Source organism: Catharus ustulatus, chromosome 4 (genome assembly GCF_009819885.2).
Source record: "Catharus ustulatus isolate bCatUst1 chromosome 4, bCatUst1.pri.v2, whole genome shotgun sequence".
NCBI lineage: Eukaryota > Metazoa > Chordata > Aves > Passeriformes > Turdidae > Catharus > Catharus ustulatus.
Genome location: NC_046224.1, coordinates 45,672,556 through 45,684,748, shown reverse-complemented (window position 1 = coordinate 45,684,748; position 12,193 = coordinate 45,672,556). Strand labels below are relative to the sequence as shown.

At 35.9% G+C, this 12,193-nt stretch overlaps 1 protein-coding gene across 1 annotated transcript in view; it reads left to right on the top strand.

Moving 5' to 3' along the window:
- Positions 1-12,193, top strand: part of OTOGL (otogelin like) — a 93,206-nt gene that overhangs the window by 73,575 nt on the left and 7,438 nt on the right. Inside the window, exons 43-55 of the mRNA XM_033058455.1 lie at positions 813-1,027; positions 2,828-2,969; positions 3,318-3,503; positions 4,017-4,229; positions 5,078-5,182; positions 5,481-5,588; positions 5,880-5,981; positions 7,229-7,333; positions 7,422-7,462; positions 8,407-8,470; positions 9,420-9,598; positions 9,955-10,059; positions 10,869-10,988. Of these exons, the coding sequence (XP_032914346.1) occupies positions 813-1,027; positions 2,828-2,969; positions 3,318-3,503; positions 4,017-4,229; positions 5,078-5,182; positions 5,481-5,588; positions 5,880-5,981; positions 7,229-7,333; positions 7,422-7,462; positions 8,407-8,470; positions 9,420-9,598; positions 9,955-10,059; positions 10,869-10,988 (1,685 nt within the window). The remainder of the gene's footprint in view (positions 1-812; positions 1,028-2,827; positions 2,970-3,317; positions 3,504-4,016; positions 4,230-5,077; positions 5,183-5,480; positions 5,589-5,879; positions 5,982-7,228; positions 7,334-7,421; positions 7,463-8,406; positions 8,471-9,419; positions 9,599-9,954; positions 10,060-10,868; positions 10,989-12,193) is intronic.

Here is a 12,193-nt window from a genome sequence, read left to right as displayed (position 1 = left end):
GTCCAGTTCTAACAGAGGACCCTGGAGAGCATCAGTCTGCATGGCTGAAAACAAAAAGGCAAGGGCTTAGGGTGTGCTTAACAGTGCAGATGGAAACTGAAAACAAGAGAGGAATTTTGCCTCCTCAATTCCTGAGGTAAAACCAGTATGAGATTAAAGTTTTGGCATTACTTGTTTTGTGCTTAAAGAGATCATGTATTTTTATTCATGAATCAATAGAGTAATGAATTCAGGTAGACAATGAATGCCGAGGGTCTGGGAAGGTTGTTTTTAATAGTGGTTTTGTATGAATAACTGGAGTAAGAACATTATTCTCTTAAGACGAATTTTTTTCATCAAAAGATTCTTTTAATAACTTCTTGCACTTAGAATATTTAATTAAATCTCAATAGAGTGTGAAATCATAGGTGATGAGCAATTAATTTCAAAACCATCTACTATTACTCACAAGGAGCTGGCTGCCATTGAGTAGAATGAGATCAGAATCTATAGCCATGTCAGTGAATTTGATACACTCATCAGCACATTTTGGTTGCAGTTTTTCTCAAAAGTTAATTGTTGTGAAAGGTACAATGAGTTGTATTGTATGATCTACTTGTTTTACTAAGCCATTGAGCTGAGAACCAACATAACAAGCAGGAAGTTGGAACTACAGTGGACATGCAGCTGTTTTAATTCAAAACTCAGGTGACTAAGTTTCACAGGTCAGCCTGATGTGGTGTTAATCATAACTTATCAAGTGCACTTTTCTTTCCCAAATGAAAGTTTATGGCATGTTTGTTTGTGCTTTGAATATGATTCTCTGTCTCCAGGGGTGTGTAATGGAGATCCTAGTGATGACCTAAAAATGGAAAACATGACCATAATTACAAATATGGAGGAAATTGAAATGTTCATTAAGAGTTGGGAAATTGAGAAATCGCTTGATGTAACAACCAGGAGGCCAGTAAGAAACTGCACTGAAGATAACTGCACATACTGTATGGAACTGTTAAACAGAAGCATTTTCATCCCTTGTCACAAGAAAGTGAGTATGAGGATCAGAAAAATTGCAGGACCAAATAAAATATAAGTTTTATAATTAAGAAAGGAGTGACTGATACATGCACATTTTTCATGTTTTTGCTTATTTTTATGATTTGACAATGGAATGGATGATTTAATACCCCTGTCATGCTGTCTGCTGTAAACACACATACATATTGATCCGTGTGCTATTATGCTGTTTTTTTGAAATTACTTAACGAGCATTTCTCAAAGAAGAGAAACTGGATCATCTTGTCAGGATAAACACATTCCAGAGATGTTATTTTTATTAAATGCTTGACATGGATCAGTAGAACAGAAACCCTCATGCTTATGCTGCACACAACAATTCATGCAGTTGAAGACTTATTGGACTGAAGAAAGTCCCGTTAAAAATTTTTACATAGCCAATATTATGTTGGCAGTTTTGTATAATTTCTTACAGAAATAGTTATAATTAATTTCTACAAATTATACTTTTTAATGGAGATATGGTGTAACATGCAGCTATAGAGGTGGGTAGTGCAGCACAGTTGCTTTCCAGAACAGAAAATAAGGAATCCCCAGATCTCTGAGGTCTGACTTTCCTGACTTAATTAAAAATAAAAAGGATTAATTATTCAAGTGGCCCTTTCTTTTTGAGAGATAGATGTGTTCAGATTCCTGATTCACTTCTTACTCTGCTTTTCTACCCTTTGTCTTTATTGAGTTACACTTCTATTTTCATCACAGACAAATGTTGTTAAAAGTATTGCAGACATCTGAGTCCCTTCTTTCAAAGTCCTAAAACCTCTCTTCACTTTCCTGAGGTAGAAAAAAAATGCAGGGAGTTCCTCTGAAAGAAAGGACCTAAAGCAGTTTCTTTATATACAAAAATCAATAGATATTTGCCACAGAAACATAGTGGGAGGGAGCAGTGGTAAGCAATTTGGAATCAAGGAGATAGAGTAGCACCAGTGAGTAGCAGGATGCTTTGCATAATTGTTTTGACATATTTTATAATAATTTAAGGAAATCTGAGGAGTCATAATACCTACTGCATATATGTTCCCAGGAGAACTCTTTTCATGCATCTTTTCCTGGTTTACAGCAAAAACTGACATATACTCAAGACCTTCAAGTGGTTGGTTCATCCATTATGAAATTTGTTTTCTTTCATATACATGCTGGTGGCAGAGCCAGAGTGGATGGAACGTATTGTGCACTTGCTGGCATGAACCAGCTGGTCAAGGATAGGTATCAGAATAATCAGTGTGATGAACTTCTTGGCAGAAGTGAGAGACTGCTTGAAGATTTACTGAAACCACAGGGAGAACTCAGCTGCAACACAGTAGTGAAGAGGCAGAATGAAATAAAATCTTTTACATCTTGTAACAAATTTATGCAAACAAACCAAACAGAAATAATAGAGGTTGCACCACCTGCATTTAGGCTCAGTAAAATAGACCATCAGGTCCTACAGACACAGAAACAGAGTAATAAGTAATTAATTCACAGCAGGATTATATGGAAGACATAGCAGCCATGTTTAGCTGAGATTGTTCACTTTTAGTTGTCAGGGCTATACTGAAAAGTTCTTTAAAGTGGTGTGACAATCTCATTAGGACTGTATTCTCTGTCTACTGATCATAAAAAATTCTGGCAGTTTAAGTTTTGTAGAACGAGTGTTCTGACAAAAAAGATATTTTTAATTGTAGTGGGTTTTTTCCCTTGTGGCTGTATTATTTCCCCTAATTACTGATTTATTTTAGTTACAGGAAGCCCTTATACTTGTTACTTCCCAATTTCAATATGTTCCTAGGTGTCACCACAGGAATTTTGTGAGAAGATGTGGATCAACAGTACTAATTTTTGGAATTATGAGTGTGATGCACTTTCTGCATATGTGGCTTTATGCAACAAGCACAACATCTGCATTAAATGGAGGACACCTGATTACTGTTGTAAGCACATAGCCATATTCTGTAACCATATGTGCCTTTAGCAATGAGGTTTTTTGGTGATTAAGTGTTTAGTAATAAGTTAAAATATATTTCTTTCTTTTATTCTTGTAAGTAACATCTGATTCTATCACAGTATTGGTAAATCAGGGTACAAGTTCTTAAGATGAGAATACATCATTTAGTCATGAAAGAATTTTAATCTCCATTTAATTAGCTGCTTACCTAAAGTACTGTTAAAAGTATAAATGCATGCTTTCTATGCTAATTCATTTGTTATTACTACCTATTTAACCAATGAAATACTGAAAGAATACAGAAGCACTCAATGCCCTTTTTTATTCCTTGCAGCATTGAGCTGTCCAGAGGGCAAGGAATACCAGCCTTGTGTGCAACCCTGTGAAGCCAAGACATGCTTGAATAAATGGTTCTATGAAGATTCTCCCTGTTCCCATTTAAGGGAAGACTGTGTGTGTAAAAATGGCACCATACTGCATAGAACAGACTCTGACCTCTGTATACCTGAAGAAAAATGTAGTAAGTACAGTAGGACAGAGTAGGTTTGCAGTTATATAACATTAACCACAGATATATTAACAGTTCATGGTAAGAGATAAGCTTAAATTGTGTCAGTCCTCAGTAAATGTCAATCTGATAAAGATCCCTTCAGCAGAGCCTACCTTTTTCTCAAGCTACAGCAGTTTATGCTTTCAGTTAACCTGGCTTTAAGAACATGTGTTGATGCACCTCTATTGGGGAAAAAGTGATGGTCATTCTTCTGTAGGTCCCAGGACTTCCTCCCTTGAGAACTTAGGAAGGAATAGCATGGGCGTGTTCTGTCCCTTGTCCTCACCCATTTTCACCTATAGAAAAAATTTTGTTCCTTTGGGGCTTTTAAGGTCATTATCCTTTCTTGGATTCTTTTATCATAATGCTCCTCAACCATATTATTTTCTGCAATAATTTTATGCAAATCACAGTTGCTTGCAGGAAATGGGAGCTTTCTTGCTTGTTGAAGGGATATAACGTTCTGCTTTTTTTTTCTTTCAGCATGTACAGACAGTAAAGGACAACCCCGCTCTGCTGGGGAGATATGGAATGGGTCCATGAGAGGGTGCTGCATGTACAACTGTTTAGAAAATGGAAGCATTATTGCTGTAGAACCTGAATGCAGCGAGGATCCACCACCAGTCTGTGAAAGAGAAGGGGAAGTTCTACTCCATGTCATTGAGGAGAGAGCTTGCTGTCCTAAGAAAGTTTGTGGTATGTACCACAATTTTTTTCTGTAACAGGAGCATAAAAGTAAGTGCTTCACATTCACATGCAGCTGACAAAGTTTAGATTTAAGAATTTTTTTTAGATTTTTTTTAGAATTTTTTTCAAGTACTTGTGGCTGGTTGGGCCATCAATTGAAGCTTCTATTCTTCATAAGAATTATTCACTTAAATAATTTTTTTCTTAGAAGTCCACCAGTTAAACAAAACTTCTGTTAAAAATTATTTTTTTAACTCTTGCATGAAATTTAACAATAAACTGATATATGTTCAATGATAGAAGTACCTTGGTATTTGGGGGCATCACCAGAGATTACTTGCTTTTCTTTCTGGTGCTTTGGTGTCATGAGCAGTACCCTGTGATCTACTGCTGTTTCCCAGAAGCTGTTTTTTGGGAGCTGATCACTGAATACCAATATTCTGCCTAGCCATGTTTGTTAAGAAAAATAATAAGCTTACTGCTCCTAAAACATTAAACAAAATATACTAATTTCTTCATAACATCTTCAAGGAAAACAAGAACATATGGTCCAGCTGATATGGTGCTTTTGCTTATTACCAATGCTGTATTGTCAATTTGCTCAAGGCATATCAGCGGGACATTATAACTGACTTCATGCATAGGAAGCAGAGCAAGCAAATACCAGCTTTAAGAGGGATATAACTACCTGCTTGGATTGAGCTCAAAGGTCTACATGATATTATGGAGTGAATTTTAGGCTGACTTGGGCTGCTTTTGTTTTGTGGGTCTCTGTATTAAATGGTATAAATAGCCTAAGCTATAGGACTTGCACTTGTGTCTGTTTAAAGACATCAAAATTGTTTTTTATCCCACAGAATGTAACATGTCATTGTGTGATGCCATTACTCCAACATGCAAACCCAATGAAAAATTAGTGGTAGGCTACCACCCCCTGTCCTGCTGTCCACAGTACCGATGTGGTAAGGGAAATGCAAAACCACAGTTAGTGAAAAGTTTTCCGTACTTGTATTATATGTTGGAAGAAAATTTACATTACAAGTTGTTTTGATTGTTAACAGAATGGGACACTGTAAATAGTACCAGGCAATTATATATGTTTTCTCCAATATTTTTTGTGTTTGTGTTTGTGTTACTTCTGATTTGCAGTCAATTTGGGATATTTTATTTTACTTAGCATATGAAGAATATATTTTCTTGTTCTTTTTCATATTGTTTCAATGACTCCTTTTAAAACACTGTTTTTCTCACATCCTACAGAATGTGATCCTTCAGTTTGTTTTAATGCCTCCCAGCCCAGCTGCAGAGAAGATCAATTTGTTGTTGAAGCAAAACAGGAAGATCCCTGTTGTTTCTCTCATCTCTGTGGTAAGAAGCCTCTAATATTTTTATGGAGAGCTAAGGAATAGTCAAGTATTTACAAAAACAGACTATAATCCTAAAAGAAATAATTAAAGGCTGCAATTCTTGGAGTGAGATTTCACTTTGTATAGCTTTTATATCCATAAAATCCTTAAAAGTTCTGTTATCTGAGTGACAAACGCAGTATTGCTTGTTATATAGCCTATTAGATGGAATTCACATGTGCTTACTTTTTAGTATTTAAAACGTTGTTCATGTCTCGTGTATTGTTGTTTTTTTTTTTATTTTTTAATTCAGTTTGTGAATCCTGTATTGAACCCGTTCCCTTGTGTAGCGAAGGGGAAATTCTCACTGTAGACCTTAATACCATACACCACTGCTGTCCTCATTACTACTGCGGTAAGTGTAACTGTTGTGAGTTCAGTGTGCCACCAAATTCAGTAAAAATGACAGACAGTGTGTGGGTGTGCAGGGATTTGTTTAGGTTTGTCAGTTAGGGTGGGCTTCAGGTATAGACTAAGAGGTCCAAATGAGGGTGTGGAGGTACCAAATTTGATGTAGATTCAAAGTTCTTGAACAAACCTAGTCAGTGGAGTCTGGAGAGGTTTTTTAGCTCACCAGACAGAACATGGTTATATTCACAGTGATCTAAATACCAGTATACGAATGGCACTGAATCCCATTCTTGGAGTATAAATATACAATTGTTCATATATTAAACCACATTTAATAAAACAGTTTCCATGTTGTTTTTCCTCTGTTCTACCATTCACTAATGTTTAGGAAGTTGCTTTGCACTTTTAGCTCCTAGGGGAAGGAGTAGACCAAGGGCTTCAAATGCATCTGGGTTGACTACTATTCAGATAATGAGAAGGCAGAAGATAAATATTTGCAGTGTAACTTAGTCCTTTTCATAACCTCATAAAGCACATAAATTGTGCTATGCATTTTAAGTAATATCTACAAGTATAACTGCTTAACTTAGATTAACTTGCATCCTATTGCAGTCTTTCAGGGTAATTTCAAATAATTAAATTGACTTCTAGTAAGTTTGGAGTTTAGTAATTTTTACTTCAGTTGTTTCTGTATTTTGATCCTTTCCTTTCCTTTCCCTAGTACTTTCACCCAGGTGAAATTATCTGCAAAGGCCTTTGGCATTTTTTTTCCCAGTTCTGGCAGGGAGAAAGTTAAATCTTAGCGCGTGATCTTCTTTTACAGTCCCAGTAAGCCATTTCTGATAAGGGAGGCAGTATTTTCTTATCAGCATCATATTTGGAGGGCAGTTGCTCACTGTTATCTTACAGAAGTGCATTTTACAGTACATTTCCAGTCTATGTTTCCCAAAAATTGTGTTTTTAATTGTCTTTGGTACTAGTTTTAATCTTAAGTAACTCTGAAGTAGGAAGAATATTCAATGATTCCTGTTTGATGTTCTCTGAAAATTTAAACATGTTCTAAGACAACTAAAATCACTTTTGAAAATCTTTGTTTAGTTTTTCATTCCAAGTATATTTCAGATGCTTAAGAAACACAATAACATTTATATAAAATAATTTTATTTTAAAAAAATTTATCAAAAGTAATGTAAGCTGGGAAACATGAAGAAAAGTTGAGTAAATTCTCATATGTCTTTTCCCCTCATTTAGTTTGTGATGAAAATCTTTGTTCTGAGCCTCCTATGATTTGCACAGATGACATGACACCTGTGAAGGAAAAAATACTTGGGCAGTGTTGTCCGGAATGGCACTGTGGTAATTACTGCTTTATGCCTTAGTCACAGCTGTTAGCCAAAGCTGTCAGTTAGCTAATTGATTAACACAGTTTACTTTATCTCCTCAGAATGTAGTTGTGAAAATGCTACTATGCTGACCTGTAAATTGGTAAGTGGTATCTTTTAAATATTGTTAGCAATGGTGTTGAACTGTCTTACTCCTCCCTTTTGCACTTGTTTCAGTAGGTTGTAAAGAGTGAAAAGGGACAGGGTGGAATTGTCTTCCAGCTCCAGCTCAAGCATGTAATTCCAAGTATCTGTATAGTGTTGTCAACCATTCCTTGGAGAGATTTCACTTTTGTGATTGTAAGGTGGAAAAAAAAAAAAAATCAACTGTAGTTTAATCCTGGTCAGTGTTGACATTAAACAATATACTAGTAAGGCTTTCCACATAAATAATTCATATTTAAAGATATATTTAATGAGGTATGAGCTTTATGATTATGTGTATCATCTGAAGAAATGTGTTGGTTTTTTAATCATTTATGCTTTTGATTAAAATTATTTAAATTGAATTTAGCTGATACAAGAAGCCATGAATACTTTGCTCCTCACGTAGTTTGTCATAATAGGGACTGTGATCTAGAAAATAATTGTAAGTGAGTGCTCAAACTCCCATTAATACCATAGTGACCATATTTTCCTTATCCATTTTTCCTTATGTGAAGACAGCATAATATAAATTCTATTAAGGAATTTTAGATTTAAATAGCTTTCACCTGTCTTTCAGAAGAAAATTCCTAGGAGGCAATCTTTTGCTAATACATTTATTATTGAAATAACTTTGTATCTCAGGAAAAAATGCTATTTATTGGCTCTGCTATTTTATGCACCCCTACAGAAATTGAAGTACTGTTTTCTGTTTTAAGAGATAAATACACTGAATAACTCTGAATGTGCTACTGTTTCTTGAGTATATTGCAATTTTTCTCTTTTATGAAACCAGGGTAGAAGTGATGAAAGTAATATTTTACATTTTTAGAGAAAAATTGTCTGTTTAACACTACATTTAATTGTGCATGAGTTTGCAAACTTTTGTCTTTCTATATTCAGGGAGAAGTTAAAAAAATAGATAGCAGTGTTTCCAGTGCTTGTGGATGCACTCACTATATTTGTGGTAACTTTCTCTTATTCCTCATTGTTGTGCTTTAGTTTTTAGCTAAAAGGGTGTGCAAATAAAGCAGAAATGGGGTCATTATAACATTCTTAAATATAAATTCTCTATTGTCTTAATTTGATGTGTGTCCACCTAGTTATGCAATGATACTCTGTTTTAAAAATATGAATAGCAGGCTTTGCCTGCTAATCCACCCACTTTGTGTCTATTGTGGCAGAGTGTGGGAGTGCTGTAGAACTGCCCACACTTTCAGAGTCAGGTACAGTCTCTCTGGTGAGAGGCAAGCAGTACCCAGGCTGTGAATGGTAGCTGAGTGTGAGCAGGGCAGCTGCTACCAGTACCCTTCCAAAATGAGACAACGTCTCACACAGGGAAACAGAGCTGTTCAGCTAGCACAAGAGGAGGTAGCCAGTCTTAAGATCAGAGCTCTGCTCCCTTCCCTTGCTCAGTTGCCCATGTAGCTCAGATTTCAGCTGCACTGTGCTTGGGGATGCTGAGGCAAGCTGCAGTCCAGGCAGCAGCCCAGGATAACTGCCTCCAAGATCCAAGAACATATTTATGGTACAGTCTGAGCAGATTACTGGACCACAGGTATTTGCAGGCAGAGTCATTTAATTAACAGGAAGGCTAGATTTTGTGATGTGCCGAATAGCAGAATGTTAAATATTAGAACCCTTTTAAAATAAGAACAACTGGCATTTTTTCACTACCGTATTAGGAACACTATCAGTTTTAGGCAGTTTTGCATTTTGTAGCATTTTCTAAAACTGAATTATCATTCCTCCCACTCTTGTTTGGCAATTAAAACCACAAACCAATCAAATCTAAAAGATAGAAAACTTTTGCAGTGAATAGGAATTTGCCCTACTTTTGTCTTACCATTGGTTGTGTTAATTTGTATCATGATTTTTTTTCCCCCTCTGGTAACATCTATTTCTTTTGGTTTTAGAGAAGGATGATGTGTGCATCTTCCAAGAGGTCACAGTACTGAATCCTGGACAGTCAGTGATTCAGTACTTGGATGGAGACCTTTGTTACACTGTACAGTGTTTAGAAGAAAAAGATCAGAACACAGGCTACAATGCCATGCATTTCACAATGATGAACTGTTCCCAGCAATGTGAAGCTGTGAGTATTCTTAAAATACAGGAAGGATGCAATTTGTGATATCAACTGCACAACTAGAATTTAAGTTTTAGTGGAGACTTTTGCTAGTCCTGTTTACTCAGCAAGAACTTGACAACTTAGCAGAGATGATGTGTATCTTGTGTCTACATGATTATTTTGAGAGGCAGTTTCTAGCAGCCTATGTAAACATATCTGTCTAACTGTCCATCCATCCATCCATCCATCCATCCATCCATCCATCCATCCATCCATCCATTGATTTCCTTGGTGTTTTTAATTTCAGAAATCAAAGAATTTCCATATAATGTAGGTTTAAAAAGTACTAGTTTGTCTTTTTCCTTTCCTTTTTTCCCCAGCATCAAGTATATGTTCCTTCCTTCAGTCACCACACCTGTTGTGGTACATGTCAAAATGTGTCCTGCTCTTTTCATTCAGAGAATGGAACCCAGATTGTGTATGAGGTAAGTGCCTCTGAACAGAGGCAGGAAGTAACTGTAATGATACAATAGACAGGAGTCTGATAGGCATTTCTTAGTTAACTCATGCTGTCATCCTTGCTTCATACCTCCTTACTGCTGGTTACATGCTTAGAGACTATTTATGATGTATGATTGGAAATGAGTGTGTTTATCTAAAGACCTGCCATTTCACATATGTAAAGATCTTATTGCTTGTAATATTTTCTGCAAAATATGAAAATTTCATTATTTAAATTTTGGCAGGATATGTTGTAACTGCAGAGCAGGGTTAAAATTGTAATTCTTAATTATGTATTGTGATTTAGATGTGTTTAGAGCTTCTGAGCCTACATCAGGACCTATGTCCCCCTCTTCTCAGGGCCACTCTTCTCTTCATGCTGTTTACTACAGAAAGGAAAAATGCAAATTGAGACTCTGGAGTTCAGGAGCATGGTGGTGTGTTCCAGCATCCACATACACAAAAATTTAGATGTGGCCATGACTTGGTTCATACTTCCAATCGATTTCAGAGCAAAAGAAACTATTGAACTGGCACAGAGTCCTTTCATTCTGCAGTAGGATGCCCATGCTCAGCAGCATGCTGGAGAGTAGAGCTATGGCTCCAGAGAGGAGTAGCCTCTGGTACTTAGAGGATGACCTTTCCCTTTTGCCACCTATGGGTGGTCTGCAGCAGGCTTTCCACTGCAGTAGATGCTACAGCATGAGAGCACTACTTCTATGGACATTTCAGATTGGAGATAAAGCTGAAGTGTTTTGGCTTTCCTAACAATGGCTTTGTTTTATATATTTAGGAAGGAAGCACCTGGTCCTCCAACTGTACCAACTACAAGTGTGTAAAAACTGCTGCAGGGGCTATTGTACTGGGCTCAAGTGTTGTCTGCCCCCCATTTAATGACACTGATTGTACAAAGGTTTGTACTTTGGGTAAGGTAAGTGACAATAATTACTCTGGAGTTTGACTTACACTCCACAAAGCATGCAAACTTCAGGCACTTTCTTTAAATTAAAAAAGTGGTAAGTAAAAACATGTAAATGAGCAATGTGCAGTCATTTCCTATACTCCTGTTTTCCTTCAGACTGACAAAGAATCTGTGAGGAGTGTAAAAGCTTGGATTGTGTTTTGTTGATGACTGCTTTTAGAATATTGTGGAATAGGAATCATGCTTGACATACCGCTACAGGAAGTGCTAATCACTGTCTTACTTTAGTTTGGAATAATACTTTGCCAAGTTCATAATACACCCACAATAAATAATTCCAATCAAGAAATCAAAAATACTCCATATAAAAGTCAGCTATATTAAAAATTCCTTAAGCTGTGCAAAGATTAGCGAGATGGCAGTATATATAAATTTTATCATCGCTTAAACTAAAATATGTGTAACATAACAAAAAATATCCAGGGTATCTATCAACATCATATATTTAAAAATATAAAGCTTGCATATCCATATAAACTTATTTGAAGAACATGTATCCTTCACAAAGATTGCATATTGTTTACAGTTTAATTTCTAATTTAATATTTCTCTAACTTTATAATACTTGTACAATTTTTCACTTGCAGTGCATCCTATATTTAATATGAGTTATAAATAATAATAAATATATATGTAGAAAGGATAAGTACCATTGCGACCTTGACTACAGATTATACATGTAGCACCAGTCCTACTCATCCCTTCCATTTTTTTAAAAAAGTTCCTATTTCTTCCAGTCCTGAAGAAGGTATTCTATTTAAAAATAATGTCTGTACTCTCAGTTAATGCTTGAATTTCTTCTTTGTAACCATTCTGACACCATCGATTAGGTTAAGATTTTAAAGAATGGAGCCCTAAAATTAACTTTCTGAATTAACTTTCAGTCTGACCTGTTTTTGAGAGACATTGAGGTAGGCTTGACCCAGCAGCTGAGAAGAAAGCTTTTCTCAAAGGCAGTTCAGGTTAATTCAGGAATATCTGAGTTTAAGTGCTCTTTTAAGAGTTCTTGAACTACTTATTCAATGGAAAAAATATATGCTCGTGTGAAAACATAGAAGCTGAAAAATTTCTGTCTTTTTTCTGTTGTTATCCTCAGCTTTATATTTTATAGTCTGCTTGATATACAGATCTGGACA